The 26,950-nt window shown below is 37.6% G+C and overlaps 1 protein-coding gene across 1 annotated transcript in view; it reads right to left on the bottom strand.

The window, feature by feature from the left end:
• The window catches only part of LOC129374989 (oxysterol-binding protein-related protein 10-like), a 75,177-nt gene that overhangs the window by 23,693 nt on the left and 24,534 nt on the right, over window positions 1-26,950 (bottom strand). Inside the window, 4 exon segments of the mRNA XM_055053725.1 lie at window positions 5,658-5,892; window positions 17,303-17,500; window positions 23,376-23,438; window positions 26,154-26,233. Of these exon segments, the coding sequence (XP_054909700.1) occupies window positions 5,658-5,892; window positions 17,303-17,500; window positions 23,376-23,438; window positions 26,154-26,233 (576 nt within the window).

The following is a 26,950-nucleotide window of genomic DNA, read 5'->3' as shown; positions in this document are numbered from 1 at the left end:
ACAAGGAAAACAATCAAAAGAAGAGAGGATGTATGGAGGTAAACACAGCATCCATAAGAGCCTTTTTATGTGCTACAACGGCCTAGTCAAAGTCCATGTCCAAAACAAATTGAGAATCTGGGGCAGGACTTGAAATTGCTGATCAGAACTGCTTTCCATCTAATCTGACTGAGTTAGAGCTGATTTGTGAAGAATCAGCAAAACTTTAAGTTTTTATGAGCAAAGCAAAGTTAAGTTCAAAATAAAAGCACGGCACATTTTTCAGATATTTTTTGTGAATACAGAAGTATTGTTTCTAACATAAAACGTGAAAAAGTTCTTTTGCAAGGTTTTGTTATTCATTCTTGAGGGTGTGTGACTAGAACCGGAACAAAACGTGGGAATATTTCAGACTAAACGATGCGTTTATGTTGGGAATTGTGTCAGGATCCTTCTGGAAAAATCTGAAGCGAAAGTCTGAGATGAAACGGCAGCGGATGGGTAATCATGTTAGCAAAGCTTGTAAGTGAAGAATAAGGCTTCACCGAACGTCTCTGGAAGCAGCAGTGCACAGCAGGCGCGGCAGAATGTATTCGCTCCGAAGCAAATGGGATTTAAAAAAATGTGGTGACCTTTTAAATGTCATGGCTGCGAAACAAAGAAGCTTCTATAAACACTATTAATAAAAGGCAACAATGTAAACCCAAACATGAAGTCTGTGTTTAAAAAAGAAAAACAGAAACAATGCAAGTGTGTAAGATTTTTGCATGTTTTGTTGCACTTTTGTTTTTTGACGCTGCTGTCTTTTCCACACACATGCTGGTATTCATCTGCTTTTGTCTCGGCTGCACCACTGCAGCATCGTCTGTCTGACGTATCTTTAATTTCAGACATAATTCCTGGCTTTGTTTTTGTGAGCACATGGTGCACATGCTTAAAAAGCGTGTTTGTTCTGTTTAAGGAGTCCCCAATGTGGTCGATATGGTAAATTTAAATGACATTTTCTCTGTGGTCCTGCATCAGCAGAGCAGTTCTGGTACCATATAGTAGCTCTCGGTATTTTTGATGCAATATTTGCTTTACTTTTTTTGGTAGAATAAGGCCAATTTTGAAGGAAATGCAAGAGAATATGGCTGTTTTTATTCTCCTGATATATTTGTTCCATTTTTGGGTGGCATAAATTTGCACACCAGGGTAAGAAATCTGGCACTAAAGCAAATAAAATGGAAAAATGTATTTACTAAGATAATTAAAATATGGGCCTATTGGTTTACAAACTTACAAGCTACTTCACCAGCCAGCTTTAATAGCTCTTTTAGGGTTTTGAAGCAGTTTTTGGCTTCAGAACTGCCTCAATTATTCATAAATGCTTTTCAAAGATTTCAGCATCCCACACCTACTGCATGTTGAGCTTTCAGCTCCACTGGACTGAGATCTGGAGAATAAGAACACCATCATGTTCAAGAGGATCTAAAACTGCACCAAAAATTATTCCCCATTTTATGAGAGCAGCCAGACCAATAAGGATGAACAAATTGTAATTTTTTTATTTATTTTTTTATTGAACTCTCCCTACGAATCCTGAAATAAGGGTTTAGAAATTAATCCTTACACTCTTAAATCACTGGAAGTCAAAAGTTGTCAAAGAGTTGACTCTTTAGTGAACATAAAGGCAGATGTTAAAACTTTAATTTGTAGTTATGAAACATATTGGCGTAATTTTTTTGTTATTTTGCTGCATTTTGGTTGATTTGCTGTTGTTAGGTTCTGAGGTGAGGATTTTCTCTAAGTGAGTTCAGTGACATATTAGCATAACAAGGAGAAAAGTCAAGAGTTTTATTATTGTAGTGAAAAAAATGGGTAAATTTAGCGACAAAGGTTAAATTACAGACGTACTGCTGCGTGATTAGTATCTATCGTAGCGCGAACCCACAACTCTCATCTAAATTAATTTGTCTTGGTTAAAACAATTATTTAGTGTCTTCTGCATGAAACAGAATCCACAATGATCCATCTAAGGATACTTCAACCCACATTTGACTTAAATCTAATCTAAATCCTTCTCATTTTAAAGCTTCGCTGCCACATCACAGGATTTCTTTTATTTAAAAGCCCGTCTCATGTCCACATCATTCACTTAAATTGTGTGAAAGGTGTAACGCACGTCGCTGTCCGTCTCCTGATATCCGCCAGTGCAAACCGAGTGGTGTTGACGCGCCGGTCAGCCTGCGTCTGAAAAGTGTGAAGAAGCTCCTGACAGTGATTCTGCTGTCAGAATAACAGAAAGCTGTGCAGGAAGACGAGTGAAAAGTTAAACACTTCAAGATGGAAATTAAGTTTACTTTTTTTTTATCATTAATAAAAGGTTATTTGTGATATTTGGAGCTTTAAAGACACTGATAGTTAACAGAAGATGTTTGAAATTAACTTTTATGACAAACTTTTAGCTACAGGTCTAGTGAGAGGTTTATACTTTACATTTATGGGCATGAATGTGAAATTAATTTTGATATACTGTTAGGGTGAAATCTTATTTTAGAAGCAAATTGGACACTAGCTTTTGTATTTATTGTGTATTTAAACGCATCAGGGGGGTTTTTGGCACTTAGGTCGAGTTTAAGAACCACAAGTTCACTGAAAAGATTTGCTTAAAGTTGTTTAGACTGCAAACATTGTAGAGACAGACATTTTTGGACTTATTTCTGACATGTGCAAGCTGTAAGTCAAGCTGTGATATAATAAATCAAAACTGAAGTATGTCATTTAAATATAATTAAAACAATACTAAGTATTATGAGAGTTTTATTATATAAAAAAGGGAAGATTTTCTGAAGGAGAATTTTTAAAATATTTTCTATACCTAAATTGTACAAAATTCAAAATTAAATTCCAGATTTCAATAAATCCTGTAAATGCGTCTTGAATAAGCATTGATTCCTCTCCTGTTAATGTTTTCTCAGAAACAACAGAACCATCTAAGTGTTAAAAACCTGTAATATATTAACAAGTCATTGGAGGGGAATTTTCTTTAAAAATACAGTTTGTGTTTTATAAAACCTTCAGCTGTGACAACAAAAACATGCTGAACTTGGTTTTCTCTTAAATTTGCTCACGTTTCGTGTCATTCTTGTGAGCTTCATGCATTGTTGCCGGAACGTTTCCGATTTTTAATGAGTCTAATTGAAATTGGGGATAAAACATCTTAACTGGGACATTTGTACGTAAGTCACCATGAAGCATCGAGTTAATTGATGAGCAGGAGCTATCCAATGTTATTGTTGGATAGAGGCATGCAAGTGGTCAAAAAGCCTAACAACTCAAAGAATGCAATGAACTTGTCATGCACTAAATCTCTCCAATTGTTTTTATCTTCCATTTCTGGCCAGTGGTTGAAGGTCAGAGTTTGTAATCCTGTAACTGCAAAGTTACTTTCCTAGGAAATAATTTTATTAAGACGAATTCTCCTTTGAGTCTGTCAGGTTGCAACAGGGACAGGTTTGCAAAGTAAAGTAGACTTCCTTTATGGATTGTCATTTCCTTGTAGGAAAGTGCTCTGTGTGCTGGTGGAAGTGGGGGAGGGCGTCGCATCAAGCTCTTTTCAGCATTGGCAGAAGGAAAACCGGAGCGATCCGACAGATCTAGAGGGAGCAGCAAAGATCCTCCGCTGCATTACCTTAAAATCTGCTCTCTGCTTTTTGACTGGCAGGTTTATTTTAATTTTTTTGTAAATTTAGTTCTCTCCTCTGACACAACGAGATTTGACTCCAATGGGTTGATTTGCTTGTTGAAGGAGCAACAGGTGATCTGAGGAGCCAACGTGCCAGCCAAACTCAGTGCAACCTCATGCTTGGGAATGCTTTCCTGCGTGAACCATTCGCCTCTCTTGCAACTCCCACCATCAGCTGCATGAAGTCAGGATGCAGCCCATGCTGGTGAAGCACGCCACCAATAACTCGCAAAATTAAGGATCCTATCAAGGTACTCTTCACTGAGGTGTGGAGGGTACATGCCGAAAATGGGGAGCAGCCGGACCCCCTCGGGACTCATCAGCAAGGCAGCGGAAGGAAGAAAGAGGTTTGTACTTGCGGCCCGGCGGTCCCACTCCACACAACCCCCTGCAGGGTACGGCAACGGCTGGTGCAAAAAGAGACCAGGAGACAGTGAGGAAGGGCAGATTCAGGGGGGGAACCTTCCCCACCTCCTAAACACAGATGCAACATTACCTTCTGAAGGTCAGAGACAAACGTTCTGGTTTGGGGATTCAAAACAAGAATTGCTGCCTAAACTTCACCGTTTACACTTTGGTTGTATAAACATCTTAGATTCACAACAATTCAATTTGGTCCTTAATACGAGTTATGAAAATATCAAAATATTGCGATTACTTTTTATTCAAACATTTCAAAACATTTCCTTAACCAGAATCCAGTCAAAATTGGTAAAAGTACATTTTTATCTACGAGTTCACATTAAACATTGGCAACTTTCAAACCTTATTGCAAACCATTTTTAGCTTCTGTCTAAAAGTAACCAGTTTAAAAACACCAATTAAACACAAAAAAGTGTTTAAATATGCAGAGAGATTGGACTTTCTGATGTCTACAAGGTGTAGTTTGCTAATCAAACAATAAATAAATCAACCGATAAATTCCAATTTGTGCACCAAGTTGTTATTAAAACTCAAAGTTGCTTGTTGTCTGATTGTTTCACGCTGGAATTAGAACTTCAATACATAAAAGCCCAAAATGGGTATTGCATCAAAGCCAATAATCAGTTTATGGAGGTGAACTGCAAAACCATTTCCTCAGAAATTTGAAACTGAAGCAAATTTCTGAGCATTAAGTGTTACTCCAAAGCAATTCAGGAGATTACCATGCAATCCAATCCTTTTTACTAAGTAAAAAAAAAAAACTTTTATGGAGTTTTTTTCTACAGCAACCTGATCACCATAACTGGATTATAAATGTGCATCTTTGCTTGGGGAAAACAGAATTAGTCCACAGCAGCTCATTAACTGGATACTCCATTTTAAAGAAGTCCTGACAGATTTAATGATTATTGCCAAATAGAACCAAGCTTCAGATGATTCAAAACATCTTTATTAGACCAGGCACAGAGCGGGTTCAACATGATGGAGGGCTGACACTTGAGGCACCAGAGTGGATTGTTTTGGCAAAGATTTAATCCTATAAGGAGATTTAAAAGTGCATAGATTTTTATTTCAAGTATACCCGTTCACAGGCCATTTTTCTCTCCTGACATGCAGTTTGACATGCTTAAAGGGCTTCTGAGAACAACCCTTTCATCCACGCTCCTCTTTCATGCTCGAACTTGGTACCACTTGAAGAATTTTGGGTATTTCAATGGGACTGATGACACTGACGAAACAAAAACCAACAAAACATGACAAACACGGACAAAACATGACAAACAGAAATGGTACAAAGTGAAAATATTCAAGCACATTAAGTGCGACATTCAACAGCATTTACTGCAAACGTTTAAGTTCATCGTAGCCATCAGGCACTGACACGAGCCACAGTCGAGCTGCCCCGGCTTGGCTTTGCCGCCGTAGCTGGGCTCAGGTGGTGAAGACCGAAACGATAAGGGGGACGGGGTGGACGGAGCCGTGGGGGGCTCCAGTACCAGTACCGGGATGGGTCCCGCGGCGGACTCACCAGAGGGGGTTCCCCGATTACGCTGGGAGGCGTGGGACTGAGGCGGCGCTTGGCTGCTGTGGCTCTGAGTCTGCTGCAGGATGTTCAGGCACTCTCCCAGGCAGCTGAGCGTGGCGGCCGACGTGGCTTTGAGCAGCAGCAGGTCCTGGTCCAAACAGGAGAGCGGGCCTTTGGTGGGCAGAGAGTCAATGGAGTGGACAAGGTTCTTCTGTTGGCCCTCCGCTTGGGACATCACCTAAAACAGAACATAGTATATTTACAATTTATTTACAATCGTCATTGCTACATTTTCTCGTACCCATAATTTTATTTCAGTTCATTTCAAAACAATCTCAGAGATTTCACTGTGCACAGCTTTTCCTGAACGATAAAACCAATTATGTTTGACTTGCTTTGTGAAAATTTACTTCTTCAATCGTTTTGATTATTGAAGGCGTTTGTGGACGACAAGAAACAAAAACAAAATTAGTTTCGGCTTTAATGCGCGTTTTCACTGCCGACTCATGAATTGTAGATGTAATCAGTCGTTGGTCTGGAGTTTCATTGTGATTAGATGAGTCATCAAATCCTGCAGTTTGAATGTAAAATACAAAAGAAACTTTTTTTTTCCATTTATTTTGGAGGACTAATGTTAAAGCCGATAATGAATTCCAATCTAAATGGAAATTTCTCTTCACTCGGGACAGAGTGGGTTGTAGCCTCACCAGTAAAGCTGGGAGCTGCTGTTTCTGTTCATCCGATTTTCATTAAACATACAATAAATACAAAAAAAAATGTGCATCTAGTTTCACATCAGTTTGACTATCATGTTTTAGACAAAGTTATTTTTTGTTGTCACATCAGATGGTGCTATAATGGAACAGCAAGGGGTTGGTCCCGTCTTTGCCTGGTTGATTGTCTCCAACAAGCTTTTTCTCACAGTAACGGTCCTTGTATTGTCCTCTGGTGTGCATGTGTGTTGGCTTTGTTCATCAGACTCACTCCTGGAGTCTCACAGCTGAAAGTCACAGTCTCTGTGCACAGTCTCAAACATTTTTCTGTTCTTTCATATAGAACTGAGCGAAGCTAACGCGACATCGTCTCTGAGAAGCTTGCAAAATATTACCGAATCTGCTCTGTCTTTTGTTTGAGTTTTAACAGTTTCAAAATATTTCCTCCTTCCACATGAATGCTGTGAATGTTTGATTTGTACAGTTCAGTTTCTTTCTGATTAATGAAGCATGCACTTCCAAACTAACAGCTGCAAGAGCTTGCTGTGGGGCGCCCATTGATTTTTAAGTTCAAAGTTTGCAGTAAGGGCCACATTTTTAAAGTCAAAGGGACAAAGCAAAAAATAAAAAAATAAAAAAAAAGAAACATAAAATTGGAAAAAAAAAAATTTTATTCTTGTTAAATATGGAGAACCAATATGTAGTTTTATCATTTTTTGCTTTTTATTTTTGCTCTTTCGTTTGGTTTATTGCTTTGTTTGTATCTCCTTTTAATCCCTTTAAAGCACTTTGAACTGCCTTGTTGCTCAAAATGTGCTCTATAAATGCAATTATCTTACCTTCTTCACATTTTTTAATTTTTATTTTTTATATGACCAATAACACTGGAATGGAAAACTTTAAACAAAATAATCCTACTAGTTGTCAAAAAGGAATAAGTAAATCGGTGATCCAAAAACACAAAGCATATAATTTCATCACTCCAGTGAAAAAGTTAAATGTATTCAGCTTGATGTGGACACAATGTGGATTATCTGTTCAGTTTGTTGAAATAAAAATGAATTGGAATTAAATGGATAAAAATAGAACAAAACAGGACATTGTTAGTCAAAATGACGGACAGCGAAAGAAGTCTAGCGCGACCTCTGGACTGACTCTTCTCTCTCTGCCCTTCTTCCTGTTCACTAGAAACACAAAAAAACTCAAAAAATATTTCCTCTCATCTAAAAAACTGCAGGCAAAGACTTAAAAACAACTTACAGAGGTCATGTTACTCAGAGGCAATCAGAGTAATTTGGCTTTGGGCGAAATTGAACAAGTCTGGTTTTCTCCCTGTAGAAAAGGCATTTGTTGCTTCACCTCATAACGAAAGATTGAGGGAAGAACGCTGGATTGAGGTAGAGGCGTCATAAAAAAGAATCTGTGAACGATGAATAATTAAAGACATAAAAACATACCGGTTTAGGTTGTCCTGTTGTTCAGAGAGGAAGGTTAAATGTGAAAAATAACTACTAAATACTGAAAGAAGCATAAAAAAAAGAAAACCTACATGCATAAAATAAACATAAATAAATGTCACAGTTTCTACTTTCAACATCCAACACAACCATAGTGTTAACTGTGCAAGCAGTGGTACAACTGAGCAATAAATCCAGTGACATTGTCTCCATCTTAGCTGTAGGCAACAAGTCTTCCCCATAAAGAAACGTCTGTTTGATTCTAAAAAAGGAAACAAACAAAACTTTTCTGAACAGAAAACTTTCTCCAGAAACAGAGATTTCTCCCTGGGAGAATTATTCCAGCCTGACTCGCTTATCAGAGTCTAAATGCATCGCAAAGGGAAGGAGACAACGCTGCTTCTCGCTCACAGGTAATCAGCTCCTCTCAGGGGTAATAAATCCAGGTTGTTTATCAGTTCGGAAATGTTCTGTTCATTAATATTGTATGGCTTCACAAACACTTGTTTCCCCACACAAACCTTGGGAACACATGTGATCCTGCATCACATGTGTTCAGAGACACAGCTGTTCAGAGAAACAGAAAGCTTTTCATTCATTTAAAGTACATGCATGCTAATATGTTTTTTTTTTCCCCACTACCTCATTTACCAACATTTCAATGTTTTCAGGCAGAGATTGTCCAAACATTTACATTTGCAGAAAATATTAAAAGACATTCTTTTCTTAAATTGACAGTAACCAACCAAAATCTTGAAGTTTGTTCAAGAGCTTGTTGTTGTTGGTCATCAAAGTGCAACGATGCTGCAATTCTGCATTAAACTGATTAAACAGAGCAAACGCTGTGATCTCATCATACAAATTCCTCTAACATCAATCAAATTTCTCCTGTGGTTCATCTGGAAAAAATAATTACACCTCTTAGTGTGTAATAAAGCCCCCAAAGAGGAGAGCTTTGTTACAGGAAGATGTACTCTAGGATTAAAATATTGAAGGTTTTTAAGAGCAGCAAAAAGTGATGCAACAACAAACAAACAAAAAAACCTTCAGAAGTGTAATTGAATCTATGTAACACTAATAATCCAGTAAATCATAACCTGCCTTGAGGTCCATTACTCACTGAAAGGGTCATTAGTGTGCGGCAATGAAAGTTGGAGAACAAATTTGTTGCCATGCAACAATAAGAGTTGCAGGGGAAAACAAACGTTGCTCTGATGTAACACGACTCACTGGGTTTTATAGGGCTCAGTAAAATGAAGCCACTTTTCTTGATGCAAGCCAAACATGACAGTTTTACACATAGCTGGGAAAAAAGGATTATTATTATTATTATTAAGCTTTGAGCCAAAATATAGTATACGCATAAAATATATGAAGAGGGAGGGAAAGTAAATTGGAGATGCAGGCGATTTTAAACAAGGATATAAATTGACTGAGCAAAGCATGAGAAAGCAGGTAGTGCTGAAGGGATCCAAGCACAAAAAGACAAATTTAGGAGCAGATGAAGTGTTAAATAAAATGCATAGAAAAGAACAAATGCAGATCAAAATAATTAAGGCTTCAGAAAGACTGAAGATAAACATAAAGCAGAATCTAAATGGAGAACAGGAGAGCTGATTATCTGCAAGAATTTCATGCATTTCTGCAACCCGGTAAAAAAATATATTTCTCTGTTCTTGAGGACTAAGAAAATAACATTAAAAGGAACATATTATGTGAAATTTCCAATTTTTCTGTTAGTGTACTTCCATTTGTGTCTCAACTACTACTTAAAAAAAAAAAAGACCCAGTCATTTCTTGGCTGTGAGGTTAATATTGTTTGGTTTCTGGAAAATCCATTTCAAAAACCTTCAGATTGGATTGTCAGAAAGAGCATCTCCCACAAAGCCCAGCCCAGCTGAACTTCAGGACGTCTGACCTGAAGCAGAGGTGAAACGCAGAGTTTCTATCTCTGCATTCGCTGCACAACGGCTACTGGAAAAGACAAGTACTTTTCTGTTGACTTACCATCCAGAAACCACTTCCTGCATTCCTGTTTGTTGTGCAAAAGGCTCTTTTTCTGCTTTTCAAAGATGTACGGTTGTATAACTGTAGGAATGATTTTGTTCAAAACATTTAACAAACATGTTTTGCATATTTCTCACTCCTTTCTGTTCAAGACCTTCCTTGAACTGTGTTCTCTCCCACCGACGCAAGAAAAGACATTCAACAGGTTCATTATGAATTTTTCTTAAGAGGGAAACGTCAGACTGGCTAGAAATGTGAAGTGGTATGAGAGCTAAAATATTCACAGTTTTAATGTCCAGACCAAAAAACTGAGATTGTGACTTGCTCAGGGTGAACAAGTTCACAGCAAAGGCAGATCCCGCTGCTTTCCCAAACACTTCTCACTGACGCAGCGCTCGCTGGAGCCAACAAAGCTGCTGATGTTTCCAGAAATAGAAGAGACCCAATCATCTGTCTCTGCTGCGGTGGAGCGAGGGCTGAAGTATTGGACGGTCATGTGATCTGACTCCCAGCACCTCACATCGAGCGGGGAGACAGACGGATGGAAGGTGACAGCGTGACAGATCCCTCAACACTCGACGCCACGCCGCTCTGATGCGTTGTGACGTCAGCGCTTCTTCCAGAGGTTTTAGCACCACAAGGATTGTCATGTTTAAAATTTTAAACCCTAACTGGACCTGCACCCCGAGGTACTTTATTTATTTATTTATTTATGAACACATAAAGAGTAAAAACAGAAAAAAAATAAAAATAAATGATGCCCATTGAGATGCAATCTTACATAATTTTGTTCGAAAAGGAGCAGGTGGAAGATTCAAGATCGTATGATTTCCTGCCCCTCTTATACTCAAACCTTTATTATGACTGTGATTATATTGTATATAAATTTATTAAATATGAATTAGGAGCATTTTATTCCTGAATGATGTTGAAAAATAGTTGTATTTATTATTTCTAAGATTCTTAAATTTAATTCTTATTTATATCCTGACTTATAATGCTGCTAAGTGTCATCCTCTTATTTACAAAGTGGAAAAATGATGTAGTTTAATGTATTAAATTGAAAGTTATATTACAAAAATAATCAATAATGGACTATTGTTTACAATATATTTGTGAAAAGCCTGGATAAATACAATGGTAAACTTGCACAAGTCACCTCTTTAACATCACTAAATTACAATAATAATAATTATCCTTAAATATTAAGTCTGAAAATATACCTTTTCAGCGTGTGAGGCTGCCTGGTGATTTATTTAATGGTAGTTTTTAACAACCAGGTTTCCAAACAGTATAATTATATGATCAGTTGACTTGCCAACTCCCTACAATGCTGTTCAAAACCAACAAAGTGAGTTTTTAAGCTTATTTTTTGTCATCAAACCAAGAAATTCCTGCACCGCTTTGGTGTGGAGAGCTTTGGTTAAAATCTACCGTTCGTTTCTTCTGCAACATTTTTTGTTGTTAAACTTACTAAAAAGCAAAACTTATTAATTAAAACAATGAACATGCACCATGAGATCCACTCCCCCCCCCCTAAAAAAATGCAGGATTTTTAAAACCTAGATAACAAAACATGGTTTTGTATTTCACAGTGAAATTTTACAACAAAATCAGCAGGTCTGAGAGTCCACTGGATGGGTCTGCATCATTTGTTTACAAAGACAGCTGATCTTGGATATACTTGTTCTGAAGTCAGATCTGAATGCTTAAAGTTATCGACTGATAACCAAACTAAAACATATTTATGCAAGGTCCGGCAATCGCCTCAACAGTCTTAATTTGCAGCTGTGATAAACACAAACATTCAACAGCAACGTGTCCAAAATAGGACACATTTGTGATGCTGATAAGACCACAAATCCATTGCATGATCAACAAAGCACAGCTTCCTGGTCTCCACTGAGTATTGCTCTGCATATATCAACGCATGAAGGCTCCACCGATTCTGTTAAAACTTGTCAGGAAAGTTTATTGGCCTTGTAAGAACAGAGGAAGAAAAGAATCAAATGACGAGGAGTAGGAGGCAGGGAGAGAGGAAGTTAAATGACGGGGGAGTTGAATCAGGTCAGAGTGAGCGGCGACCCAGTTCTTCTGAACCAAAACAGAGAGAACATAAATCACACAGAGCCACGTTTCGTCTGTCTTCGGAGGAGCACAGCACACCAAAGTAGAGCTTGTTTTGCTTAGCGATTACACGTTCTGCATGCCGTTTATTAAAACTGTCCGCTCTTGAGAACTTGGACGTGTTCTCCACTCATGTTGATCACTAGTTGCTCTCTTTCTGTCATTTAGTGAATCATTTAGGAGAGATAATTTAAGCAGAACGAGTTGGAGCTGCAGAAGATTAATAGCTTCCACTCAGCCAGCTAAAGAAGCGAAAAAAATGTCAATCTGCTTGAAATGAACGATTCTTTAAAAGACTTATAAATACACTTTAACTAGTTGTGTTGTTCTTCAATAAAAAGTCGACAAACAAAGCTACTCTGTTCCTGCATGAAACCAGAAGAATGATGGTCTGATATCTGTAGATAAGAGCTTTTGACTGTGTCAGGCTAAAAACTTTGCTTGCACCATCCAAAAACACCAAGACATACAGATAGCGCTGATGAAAAGCTGTAACTTTTTGCACCTGAAGCTCCTCTTTTCCTCTTTTCAGCTCAATTCAGTTTACAGTGCCAATTCCTATCATGTCATCTCAAGGCATCTTATAGAAAACGTTATTTCAACCCAATCATACTTACATAATTTTTTTTTAATCAGACAGCTCATTATTCAAATTAGAGAAATTTTCTATCTAAGGAAACTCAGCTGATGGCATTGAGTCGTTGATTTCCAGCATTCATTCCTCCTGGATGAGGATGCAGCGACAGTAAGCAATCATACGGATTGTGTTGCTGACTTTACGCCAACAGAGCATGCATGTGGCGACAGTGGACAGGAAAAACTCCCCTCTATCAGATCCTGTTACAAGAAACTGACTTGTGCCTCAGAAGGGCAACATTAACAGTTCCCCCAGTCGTAAGGGGAAAAAATAAAAATTAATCTCATTTATTCCCACTTGGTAAAACAAAACAACTTCATGGCTCTTTTTTTAGACAAGCCAAGGTAGCATTACTCTCGCAAATAATTTTTAAAAAATCCAAAATAATTCAGTTTTTGTTCAATAGTTTTTCCTCATTTGTACCTCACCATGACTTTATATAGTGCAATGTTTCCTTAAGAAAATTTGGAAAATGGACAAACAGAGAACCAAAGCAGAAGTGTTGGCCTTTAAAAAAAACTTTCCACCAATTAAACCAAAAAGCGGAGTTGGTACACAGGGTACAAGTTCTCTAAATGCCTGATAGCTCCTTGAAAATCATCTTGCTGCAGCTGAAATATGCGATGTTTGTTTGTGTTTGGCACAGAAATACATCTTTGCGACAGACTGGGAGCCAGAAAGAGACTAAAGAGGCTTTTTAAAACTTGGCTGTTTGTGAACTGTAGACAGCACTGCTAATCTATTCAGATAGGAGAGTTTTTATGACTGAATTATTCATAATTGAGGTAGACAATGGAAATAAATATTCAGAAAAAAAGCAAATTATAGAAAAGCTGGAGTTTTATCGACGAGGCTTTCTTAAAAAGAGAAAGAAAGTCTCATTGATTAAATGTTAGGACAAGAGATATGACACCGTTCCTTCAGAAATGGGATTCTTAAACACTAAGAATCCCAGCATTGACCTTTTTTAAAGCAATAAAAATATTCCTAAGCGTGCATAAACAACATCTTTCAGGTCAAACGATCTCTACAGTTTGAAGAACCTCACAGATATTATGCACAACTGCATGGAAAGTTTATGTTTTAAAGCTCAACAAGAACAAGATGTCAAAAAATATCTTGTGGGAATTTAATGCTTTCCATTCAGGTTCAATACATCTCCACAAGAACATCTCCACAAGAAAGCCTGTTGTCCATGTTTTTCCTTCCTTCCTGACTGATCAGTCATCTTATCGCTATCATTCAACAGCCTGGCAATAATCCAAACAGCACTCTGTGTCTCTAAACAATAGACTGGAAGCAAAAAAAGAAACAGAAATAAACGTTTTTTGGTTTATTTACGAATGTGTCATCATTTTCACCCCATAAAACCAAACAACGTATCGCAATTAATCACCTTAAACTGACTCAAGACAGCTCATTAAGAAGTGACAGAGAAAAACAATCTTCTCCCAGAAGATAAGCAGAAAAGGAAGAATGACTCGTCAGCGCGACCAAAGATTCATCAGCAGCCGGAACCGACGAGTCCGACGACGGACGGAGAGAAAGTGATGAGAATTCAAAGTACCAACTTTGTTCAATCTAATGACAAACTCCAACTTCTAAGAGGCTTGCAAATATTTGCATTTATCCTCTAAAATGGTGCAAAAGACAATAAAATGGAAAAGGGCTGAATATTTCATGCATTCAAGGATAATCTGGGGAAATCATCGTTGTCACCTCAGATTAGTAAATAATGAGATTCTCTCAGTAAGTGAAAAAGACCTTGTTTTCACCTTAAAGGGCAAAAAGCACGATCTTCTGTCAAAGCAGATAGATACTAAAAATGTTTTTGAGTCATGGCCAATAAAATAAAACAGCTCTACAATATTAAACAAGATGCATGTAAAGGCTCTGTATGGAACTGTGTAACACTGATTACAGGTTTCTTCATTAAAAAATGACTTTTTAATAGAAATATTTTAAAAGCTTGCAGAATCATCTACTGGTGAATAAACATAACATTTATCCAAAGTTCATAAAACAATTGACATCTTGGATCCAAGAGAAACAAACCCCAAAATTGAAGAAATAGGACATAATTTATGTTGCGGCAAAAAAGTCAAGCAGGGAGTCAACAGTCAGACCACAGAGGAAACTGCAGCTGGAGATGGTGAGAATGAAATTTTAAACAGAATTTTACTCTTCTCTGTTTGTCAAAGAGATTGTTCACTGCTGTGATGATTTACAGGCTTATAACAACCATTTTAAATTTCTCTAAAGCTGCTGGTTTGTCCTGATCTCAGACAAAAGCTCAGCATTCCTCCTTTTCCCTGGATAAACAGCCACATAAATCTACAGTTTGTAAACTTAAACTCAAGATACTTTAATAGTTGTGCGGTTCAGATGAGGCTCAAGTTCGGCATTTCAACAGTGACGTCATTTCTCTTCATCGTCATCTTGTGACTGAACTCTTGCAGTCACTTTTCCTCTCACGCTTCATTAAAATATTTTTCAACGTCTGACAAAGAAATTTATTCAACTATCTTAGACTACAAGCCAGAACTTTGTCGAAAATGAAAACCTTACTTGTCACAAAACCAAGGAACACAGCAGTCTTCTTTCAGCCAGCTGATCGGCAGTGGAAGCAACAGGTGAGGGAGGGGCAGAGCTACATGACTTAGAGACTCATCCAGCCATTTTGGGACTCTCTTTTTGTATTTCTAAGGTGTTTAAATGGTTGAAATCATAAAACAGAATTTTTTTAATTAAAGTTTTTGAAACAACACTGAAGTCACTGATAATTTCCACTGAAAAAAACAAAAACAAAATCAATCCAACAGCTCTTTCTATCATTCATATTCATTTGACTTTTTTTTACATGACTGGTGTCTTTGTCAGGGAACTATAAAACGCTAACAAATTTACCTAAAAAGTATTTTCAAAGAAAAAATAAAAACGTTAACTACAAGTCTGCACTGTATCAAGATCCTAAAAGTCTAATATAAAATCAAAGCATCACCAGGTGTCATCTGATCACATGGAGGAAAAGACCAGCTGCCAAAACTCTGAACGAAGCAGGAAATACCATTCACACCAGGATAGAGGGAGTCTGCTCTCTCACAACAACGTGGCTTCACTTCTGTCCTCTTATCGCGCTTCCTAAAGAACACATCCTAGCGCTTTCTGCTCTCATCGTCTTTTCCTCGCATGTCAGACTTTCTCAGCATGAGAGGAAGAAAAAAATAAAAAGAAGGGAAAGGTAAACAGGGAGACATTTATGAAAGCAATCAAATTTAACAGTATAATAGTTCGTATAGAAAATACAGACATGTTTTATTGTTTTCTAGAAGCTGAACAATGCATCGCAAAATCAAGTGAACAGAAACAAAAATTTACTTTTCCACCATCTAAAGCAAAAACAAAGAGGTTCTATGTGAAAAATACTAAAAGCAAAAGCTAAGTAGGTCCAATGATAATTAATGCCTGGATTGGTGACATTAATTTGAACTTGAAGTTTTGTTTGGTGACTAATTAGTCAGATTTTCAGATTGATTTTGAGATTTCTGGACCTCAAGGAGTTCTTGCTGGAAAATCCACTTCCAGGAAGAGAAGCAGCGACATTAAATAAATTTATAAATGATCCCTCGCTGGAGAATAAAACTGTTTAGAAATGTTCTTTTAACATTTCACAATGGATTTTCTGTCTGTAGTTTTAGCAACAATGGTGGTAGAGTAAAAAAAAAAAGTAAAGTCTGCATAAAAATACAGTTAAGTATGTTTTAACCAGCTCATTTTATAGCCTGTTGAATCACTGTAGTGTCTCTACGAACAGAATTAAAATGTAACTAAAACAACAAAATGTTGCTGCTTTTAATTCCATTTGAACCATAAAAATCACAAACTGCAATTAGAAATACTAAAATGAAGCTATGGAGGCTTAAACCTAAAATTAAAATCAACAAGTCTCTGGCGTGCAGAGGTAGAGCTGCTGCACCGTATGCAGAGGCTGCAGTCCTCAAAACAATTGCAAACAATCTGATTCCTGGACCATTTGCTGCATATAATAAATAAAGGCCATCAATGTTTAAAAACTCCAACAATAACCCAAATACAAAATTGTGGGAAGGGGAAATCTCTAAAACATAAGCAGGTTGATTTGTAAATAAAGACCATTAGTAATTACAATATCACAATAACAACAAACTGCTTAGTCAGGTGTCATAAATTGATCTTCTGCTTGTCAGTGACATTTTTTAATCACTTAAATGGACTAACAGACTAAGTCTGCCTACATTTAATCCATATTTTCAGTAATTCTTGTATTGGAGGGAGAAGTAAGTCAGGAAAACGTGGATTGATAAAATGTAAATCTCATGACAGTTTTCAGAAATATTATCTATATTTTCATATTATGATATTAAAATTCAGTTAGTTCTCCTGTGCAGTCAACATGTTGGCTGGTCACCTTAAACTTGACACGTTCATGCAATTATTGCGAAATTTATTTCCATGCAGAATCTTTAAAATCTCAAACTCCCTATGCGATCGTGTGAATGAGACAACTTTTAAATGAGTACACCTTGGAAGAAATATTAGTTTCATCACAAAAAGGAACTGAAAAACTGCTGACTTGTGGCTCTTCATCCACCAGATTTTTTTTTTCAGCCATCTTTACCCTTTTTTCTAAAATAAAACACTTGAATGTGCTCTGCCGTCGTCACCCACCTCCTTGACCTCCAGCAGCTGTCCTGGATACTGACTCCTGGACCGGCGAGCTGCAGCTGGGGACTTGTGGTGGGTGATGGTGACGATGTTGCCGGGCGCGGCCGAGTGGCCCTGGTGCCTCTGGGAGCTCGGGGATGAAGATGGAGTCAGGTGTGGGAGGAGGGAGAAGCTACGTGTCCGACCAGATGATGAGGAGCCCTGGGGGAGGAGGAAGAGGAGGAAGAAGAGGAGGCAGGAGACGACACAGGAAGGGAGAGTGTGTCATGTAGGAATTTATGAGTGCCAGGAAGTTTTGAATAAATTTAAAGTTTGCTTCAGGTCCAGTTCGTCCTGGAAGCCTTAAGTTTTTCAATGTACAGCAAAATAAATAAATAAATAAACACGGAAAAGCATCTCTACTCAAATTTCTACTTGGACAAACTTTTCACTTTGTAAACTTTTTTTTCAAATAAGTAAAAAGTATGGCCAAAGCTCGTTTATGTGAACATTTTTATTTGGGAATAAGTATCTTAATTTCCTTTGCTATGGCAGAGGGAAAACATGGAGGATGGGATGTTGTGAGGGGATTTTCCATATGATCAGTCAGACTGAAGCCTGTGAAAAAGCACAACTTTTCATTAAATGAATCAATAGCAATGATCTCTACATAAACCAAATGTACAGTCTTATGTGGAACACAATGAACAAATAATTTAATCTGTTGTGATTTTATGCAAATGTGCAAAAAAATCTTATTTAATTTCTTTATGTACAGAATAGTCTACTGCTGTTTATTTCTTGCAGGTTTAAATAAATAACCCAACTATTAATAAAAAGAAAATAAATATTAGGATGAGCTATTATGCTTCCTTGAACTGAGTCTACAGGCTACAAAACATGATGAACAATTTTTTTGGACAAAATCATTCTGAGTTGAGATTTTCGTCTGGTCAGTTCTGCCTTTCTTGAGATCCGTTCAGCTGCTTTAGAGCCTCTTGACACTTTAAATCCAAATAAGCTGCTACTGGCCACGGCCCGTATCTCAATGTTTACACTTCCACATCAAAAAGGCTGCAAACCGATGCATGACAATATAACTGTAGTGCTGTGAAAAGCATAAGTAGAGCCTCCTGCACAACCAACAGGAAATGTAGCAAATGTAGCAAGTGGTTTATGAATAGTAAGTCAACAACACTATAAGGTGCATACAGCGGAAAGACCAGCTGACCAAATGTGCTGGAACTCCGCTTGGGTTGCTAGGTGATGAGCGAAGCTCTGCTGGTGTTGCTAGGTAACAGGCAGGAGTTGCTAGTTGAGAGTCAGAGCCTGCTGATCTGTGACATTATATTCAGAAGGATTTTGAAACTGATCATTTTCCAGACTCTAAAATCACAGAAACCTGTTTTTAGAAGCAGCAGAGACCCAAATGGACGTATGAAAATGTGCAAAATACACTAAGGCACAAACAATAAGGACCATTTGTAGAAAAAAAAAAACTTTTCTGGGGTGAGGAAGCCAGCAAACTGCGCTGCTTCTCATTGACTCCGAGTCCTCATGTCCTCATCACGCTCAAAGAGTCAGGTGACCGTTGATGGGAGAACTTCCCTTTAAACAGGAAGAGACGAGGAAAAACCTCCCACCAGAACAGCAAAACTGAGTTTGAACCACGTATTCTTTGTTTCAACATACAAATCCAGGACTTATTGTCCTTACTGATCTGTTTTTTGTAATTATTTACAACTAGGCTCTATGCAAACGCATAGTCAGGCTTTTTTTCGTCTCTCTCTGCAGTGAAGTCACATCACATCCTTCATGCTGACGCCTCGGCCTCTTCCCCTTTTGAATCCTCAGTTGGCTGACCTCTGTGCTCACACAGGCAGCAAAAGTCAGATCGCTATCTTGTCTGCTCTTTCTTTACTGTCCATTAGTTTAAAGCAGCACACCGAGAACAAGGCACCATAGATTTATCCCTCAGAGGAGCACAGGGGGTCTGGTCACTGCAGCGGTGAAAAACACCACAGATCAAATTAACAACTCTCCCCCCCCAGAGCACCCCGACTGGGAGGGGAAACAACAAGCCTTTGTTTTGAAGAGGAGCCGCTTGCTCTTAAGAAAACCGGCAGATCAAACAAGAACACATGGCCAGAACAAACATTTATAGACATTTCTGGTAACAATGAGTAAAGAAATATTTAAAATAGTGCCAGTTTTTATTACAGCCGGACAGGAAAGACTGCAATCATTTAAAGATTGAAAAGAGCCGCAAAACTTACAAGCCTGTAAGAAAAAAAATCAACTTATTTACATGTTGCCAGAAGTATTCACTCCCCCCTCAGGATCATTGAGTTCAGATGTTTGGATCACTCCCGTCACCATGTGTGTGTGTGTGAACTCCAGACGAGCTTCGACAAAAACTTATTCAAGAATGAGTCGTCGCTGAGTACTTCAGTTAAATCCAGAGTGGAACCATGATAAGACAGATCAGCCGTGCAATAAGTCTGATTCAAAATGTCCACCTTTCAGTGGCTGATAGCAAAGTGTGCCAGGTAGCAGAGTGGCTGCAGAACGAACCAAAATTAGGCAACCTTCAAATTAGCAGAGGAACGGTGTACAGGGAGCTCCAGAGCAGTGGACTCATGCTCTCTGGAGGGACAAACCATCTTTTGCTTTCTGGCGAATAAAAACAGGAGTCTGGATGAAGCAGTTGCCAGGGGAACGACATTTACCTGACTGCTTTGTGTCAGTTTTAAGTTTGGTCCAGAAGGATAAAATCTTCAGCACCAAAGAGCGGGTCTTGTGTTCAAGAGAAATGAATCCTTAATGCTTTATTATGTCCAGTGATTGTTTTGGACAATTTCATGCTCCTAACTTTGCAGGAACAATTTGAGGATGCTCTCTTCCGGTTCCAACATGGCTGCACATCGATGCAGGAAGGAAGGTCCATAACGGCATGAGAAGTGAGTCTGGTTAGGAAGAACTCGACTGGACGGCTCTCAATAATCTAAACCTTTCTTCCCGCCCAACATCAGCGTCTGATCTCAAACACACTTCTGGAAATATGTTTGAAAAATGTAAAAAATAAATAACATGCAAACAAAATATGTATTTAAGATTATTGTTTATTTTTGAAGTCATAATTTCAAGGATTTTCTGACCTGTTTCTTTTAGCTGCTTTTCAAAATGGAAGAGAAGGAAAGATTTAAGCAAGCCAATCAAGAGAGAAACACAAACTGCAGCAAAGTAGAAATTGGCTCTGATTTCCTTAATTTAGGGATATTGGTAATCAGCCGATAGATAAGAAACCAGTTTTATCCACCACTGAAAATCAACCACTGCCACATTTTGCTCTGACATGAGAGAAGGCTGACTGACAGACGGAAAAATAATAATAATCAGATTGAGCAGGTCAGGCTTTTTAAGGATGAGAGATCAGCCAGAAAACTGCAGTCACTGCACCCACACAGCACAGAGCAGAAGAATAACATCAAACATCATCAAGTTACCAATCGATCATTTGGAAGTCATGCCAGAAAAAAACTTTTATCCTATTAAAACAAACAGAAACACTGATGGGACTTTAGCTGGAGCTGTTTTCTCGGCAGTGTAACGGTTAAAAACGTGCTCTAATGAACACAGCGATGGCTCACCATGGATTATAAAAGAAAGAAAAAAAGAAAACTCAACTTACCGAATCTCAAGCTTAAAACTTTTAGAAAACCTCCTCAATGAGCTAAAGTGAACATAAGACCCAAACTTGTAAAAGAAAAGATAAAACCAAAGTATGAACAGCAGGAGTAACAATCATTTCCTTTCCCCTGACACGATTCAGGATCATGCTCCTCCTATTGAAAGATACATTTACTTTCAGGCTCATTAAACATCGATTCCAGGGTCAGATGCCTGTTTTAGTTTCTCCACATGACAAAAAGATAAACAAGGCTATTTTATAATTGTGAGAAGCATTTCATTGGATTACAGGCATTCACACTTGACAGGATGGAGGAAATCCTCTAAGAATTGTGAAAGACGAGCCGAAAGAGGAGATGAAAGCTTTCAACATGTGAGAAGAGTTTTTCCCTCCAAGTATGTCTATATGGGAGAATAGAGCATGGACAAGGAAAGAAGGAACTAAACTCAATTTAACCTCAATCATAAACTCATTAAAATTAGGAACAACTGCAGCTCTTCTCACAGTCCAGATGCTTACAGACTATTAAGAATATGACAATAAAGACGCTCTACAACTTTGGCTTCTTGATTTGTCTCCATCAGCTTCAGCTTCCAGTAAATAAAGTATAAATTTGAATCACCTCACAGGTGCGCCGCCGTCAGACGACGGTGGGCAGATGGCTCCCCTGAGTGAGACGCTAAACGGTCGGCTGCAGACGTCTCCTTTTCTGCACCACAGGAAAAAACTAATTGCTCACATTTACCTTTGAATATAGTTTGATTTTACTATCTCTTTTAATAGTCCAATGCTCTTTTTCATTAGGTGAATTAACAATTGAAGAAAGTGTTAAATTGTGAATACTACAGTTTTCATCTTATTTCCTCAGTTTGAATGTTTCAAAGTGTGACTGAACATTTTTTAAGTTGAGAATAATCAGAAGTTGCAGCTACAACTGAACCTTGTTAATTTAGGTAATGACCAAGATATAAAGTTATTCAAGTAATTTGATTCAAAAGGTGAAAGCGCTATGGATTCAGTTCACAAATAAACTCATTGCTACAGGTGGTGATAAGAATTTGCATCTAATGGAGCCTCAATATCCAGTTACTCAGAAAATCAAACATTTATTTTTATCAGAGAAATGTTGTGGTCTAAACAATCAGACAGTCTCTCGCTGTGTTTCTATTCACCATATAGTGGCGTAAATTGGAATTACAAAAATAAATTTGCCTAACGGAAACATGACAGTTTTGAAAAAAATCTCTCATTTTTGGATTAATAGTTTTCCGGCTCCATCAAAATTTGTATATATCACAAAACTGCAATAGAGGCTCTTTTTACTCAAGAGAGAATTTGATGTAAATTATTCGTTCTGTGATTCATGTCCTTAGACTGTTGTCCACGTGTTTTTACACCTGTAGCTGTGGAGGGCTCCATTACTAAAGCTTATAAATGATCAATGTGAAGCATCATATTTATCTATTACAATATTTAATACAATTAGTATTAATTATGTAGATTTGATGTTTTGATATGTGCAATTGGATTTCTAGCGATTCTATCAAATGATGGTCAGCGTAAATATTTATCAAATTGAATGGCCATTCAGGTTTTGTATAGTTTTTTTTTTCTTTTGGTATTTTTTGCACAAATTCAAATATGTGCTGCAAATCAAACAGAAATTCAATCAGTGAATCTGTGTTTATTTCTTAAATACAATTTCTCACAGAGACTTAGTTACAAAAAGAAATAGAACTGCTGCTGTGATTTCAGCAAAAGGTAAATTATTGACTCAAGAGGGTTAAATAAAAATGCATGCCACACATATCAGATTTTAGTGAGAGGAAACCTTCCCAGTTACCCACTAGTTGAACTAACAGTCAAACATCTGATGGCTTTTTTTTTTTAAATATTGGTTTTCATGAACACTCAGGGAGAGAAAAAAACGATTCCCTTAAACAAATCTGCCTCAGATTCTCTGCCAAACATGTCTGTTATCAGAGAGCCAGCCGAGCCTCCGCTGCCGGCTGCCTCATCAGCAGAGTAGATGTGATAACAATCTTAGTGGCACTGCAGCTCTGGGAAGGATTAGCCCACGGCAGCAGCTACTATTGTGGCAGCTGCAGCCGTGGAAATGTCCCACAGTCACCTAACAGAAACAAAACAGAAACCTTTCTCTGCTAGGGGAAAAAAAAAACTGGCTCCCAACTCCATCCATTTTTTCTCGCTTATCTAATTTTCTTCCTTCTTTTTATTACTTTTCTCAACACTGCTGCGCAGAGTAATTTCACTTCTTTCCTCCTCCAGCTGTGGTGCAGTTTGGTGCGCCACAATGGAGCCGCCAATGAGGCAGCAAGGCGAGTCTGGAGTGTTAATCGCTTAATTGGCAGGTGATGAAAAGGAAAGCTTGAGTATGAAACTCACATCTTGTCCCCCTCCTGCTCGGTCAACACTCAGGTGTTCATCTGAGCTCTTCAGCTTCCTCACCTGAAGGAAAGTAAGAGAAAATGAAGGATGAGCAGTTTTTACAAATGAAAGCTTTTCCACGTGATTTCTGAAGAAGTAACTACCATGAAATGATGCAAAATATATCGTCTTGCAGCAATTTCTAACCATCTATCTTCAGCACACTTTATTGTAATTTTATGTGAACACAATGTCATGCATTCTTGAGAGGTGGGTGGAAAATTATACACTGTTTTAAATATTTTTCAAAATGTTTAAAACATTTTGAAATGTTTTGAATGTAATATACTGTCAGTAAAACCCTGACAGTATATTAGGGGCATTGAAGATTGGAAAAGATGGAGAACATTTCTGCCAAATAACTCAGACATTTTCAAGAAAAAAAAATTACAATTTCTGAGTTTGAAAAGTTTAATATTTTTGACTTTAGAAATTCAAGTGGTTTTTTTTTTATTTCTCAGATTATTCTCTAGATTTTTGTGTTTTGCTTGCAAATCTTTTGTCTTTCAAACTCAGAAATTTCCTTGTTTTCTTTCTTTCTGGTTTCCTTTTTTTGCTTTTTTCCATTACTCTAACACGCAGTCATAGAAAAGTGCGGCGTTCATTTTATTATTCAACTCAATTTGTTCATAAATTACTAATTCACAACAGATTTAATTTCAAGACACTCGAAATCTACAAAGCTGTGCTAAAAAAAAAACACAGGCTTTCCCAAAATACCAGGTTTATCAAACAAGAAGAAAGATTTTGTTCCGTTTTATTTTATTTAAAAAGCCATGTGTCTCATATGTTGAAATAAAAAACATAAATTCAGCAGATTATATTTTTCCCACATAGTCTCAGTTACAGATGTGACTCTGTAACTGCATTTTGTTCCAGCTGCAGTTTGCATAAAAATACACAAATAATTCCAGATCTCCAGCCCAATAATGGCATAAAATCACATTTAAATGTAAGTGAACAACATCAGTGGAGTTAAACTAAAAAAACATGCATTTCTGTTTTCTTGTGAAGAACTTTTAAAAGGTGTCTGTAAACAAAATTATTTGCTTTGAGAAAGAAAACTCTGCAGCAAGACTATTAGAATTTAAAACAGAACTGAAAATACTCTGAGTTTTGCAAAGTTTGCATAAAAAAAAACATTTCTCTGAAATGTATTTCTGGTTCTAAAAGCCGAACCCGGCCGCCCGTGGTGTCAGTGATGAGTCATGCTTTTTTCATCTGAGGAAAGTCGAACTTTAATACCATAAGTTTGAAAAATAAATAATAAACTTCAGGATATTCTCACTTCCATGCACTGCTGATTTTCACACAGTCGTCACCGGCAGTGGAGCTCCAGCTGGAGCTCGATAACAAAGTTTCAGTCTCCACTGGATCAGTCGAATGGGGAAACAGCCCACAGAGAGACTGTTAGCACAGAAATATCTGAGGATCATCAGGCACCATATTAAAGATGTCCATGCTGATTTATTAACCCATGAAGCCTCATTCGCCCACAAAGCAATGAATTAAGTGAATCAGCTATGGAATAAATAGCAGCTTATATTATTTTACGTAATTAAACTCTTTATATATGCTTTTAAAATATCTCCACTGGTATTTTTGACCATTTTTTTTTCCTGAGCTTTAAGTCTTGGAGGTTGAAAAGCTTCCATGCAATCACCCTAATCTTTAGCTGGATTCTCTGTCAACTTTGAACCAAGATCTGCCAGATGAAAGAATAATTTGGGGTTTAAATGAGCAAATATCAAATATGTTCGTTATCAAATCAAAATATTAAAATAAAAACATTTATTTTAAAAAAAAATAATTGCGATAAACTCCGAAGAGGTGCAGTTAGGTCATGTTGTGCATTTTTTAATATTTGAGTAAATGTTTTCAAAATATTTTTACAAATATTTAAATATTTACTAGTGCAAATATTTTTATTTACACAAATAAAAATATTTCACTCATATATTTTGTGATAATAATTTTGTGAATCTATCCTACAATAGAATATCTAATCTAGATTATCATATTGTGTTCATCTCTCTTATCAGAAATATTGGACTATTTTATTTATGAAAAAAAACTAGATTTTTTGTTTAATTAATTTTCCTGCCATGACTAATATAATTCTCTTTTATCTACTCATGTTTCTCATTGGCTTATGGTGAGAAAGTCAGCAGCACATAATTAATCTGGAGGCAGAGTCTTGGCATTTCTCTGGATGACTTTCATCGCTGTCTGCAGCTGCACATTAGTTTGCTCTGATTAGCAGAAACACTGACAGGAGCAAGGAGAGAAGCTGTGGTGAAGTTTTGTTTTTACTTTGTAAACATATTTCAACATTGTGAAAGGCAGTTGATTTGATCTAGGATACAAAAATGTTTGCTGTCCATCAGAAAAATTTAATAATAGAATTTGATATTTTAAATCTCTGCAATTATCAAGGGTTGTGTGTTTAAGCTTTGTGCTCATTATGCATGATCTATGTTGATAAAAACTAAAAAACTACATCCAGAGTTATTCGAGTGTTTCCAAGCTTTTTGGACATAATGAGGAGGACAGCGGTTTGTGTTTGTAGCTTCCTGGAAGGAAAACAGTGATATTTAAAAAAAGAATCGCCCAGATAAATGTCAAGACTCTCCGCCTTTTCTCTTCCTGATGAAGAGAAGCCCAGAATCCGAACCAACCAGCATGTAGTAAATAACTCTGTGATGTACCATGAGGAGTGTAGAGTGTGGCTCCTACCTTGGCACTGCTGTCAGAGTGGCGTCTGGCGCAAGCTTGGAGCTGATTGATCCAAAACTGCTGCTCCTTAGCATCAGACGCTGCAAAACGCACAGAGAGACAACATTACTGCAACTCATCCTGAACACTCAGGACATTAGAAATCCTTTATTAACCCCTATGTGAGTTCACATGGAGGTCGGCGTGTAGCAGTAAGGAAGTCATCTTCCTTAAGATGGCCACCACTTGCTTTTTACTGCTGTAGTGCAACAGTTCAACTTTTAAATTGAATTGAGTCTTAAACAGCAGCAAGAGCAGCAAAATTCTTTCACTCACATGGTTGTTATTTTAAAGTAGAGACCTGGAACAATTTATACAGGAAGGAGACCAAGCTATATTCAGATTCACTACATCAAGGCAACCTTGGTTTGGTCCCTAACTTATCTATCAAGATATCGTTTATCCCTTTAAACCAGGGGTGCTCAATACGTCGATCGCCATCTACCGGTCGATCGCGGGCAGGTTTTGAGTCGATCTCTGCAGCAGGTGACAAACTGAAGGCCTCCAGGACGCTGAGAGCGGCACTTCCTCTTCTGACAGGCTTATCAAAAATATTCACAAAGATCCAAAACGTTTGTAGCTTCATTAAAAAAATAATAAAGCCTGGAAACCTGATATTTTTTGAACGGGCTTTTTACGTTTTTAACGTAATCTTCGCTCGGCTTGCGGGGCGCAGGCGGTTGCCACGGCAACAGGTGTGCTTAACGATAAAGCACACCCAACAAAAAGGTGCGAGTGGTTCTGAGTTGATCACCTGT

Source organism: Poeciliopsis prolifica, unplaced genomic scaffold (genome assembly GCF_027474105.1).
Source record: "Poeciliopsis prolifica strain line A6 unplaced genomic scaffold, Auburn_PproV2 SCAFFOLD038, whole genome shotgun sequence".
NCBI lineage: Eukaryota > Metazoa > Chordata > Actinopteri > Cyprinodontiformes > Poeciliidae > Poeciliopsis > Poeciliopsis prolifica.
Note: the sequence above shows the minus strand (reverse complement) of the source record. Positions and strands in the feature narration are given on the sequence as shown.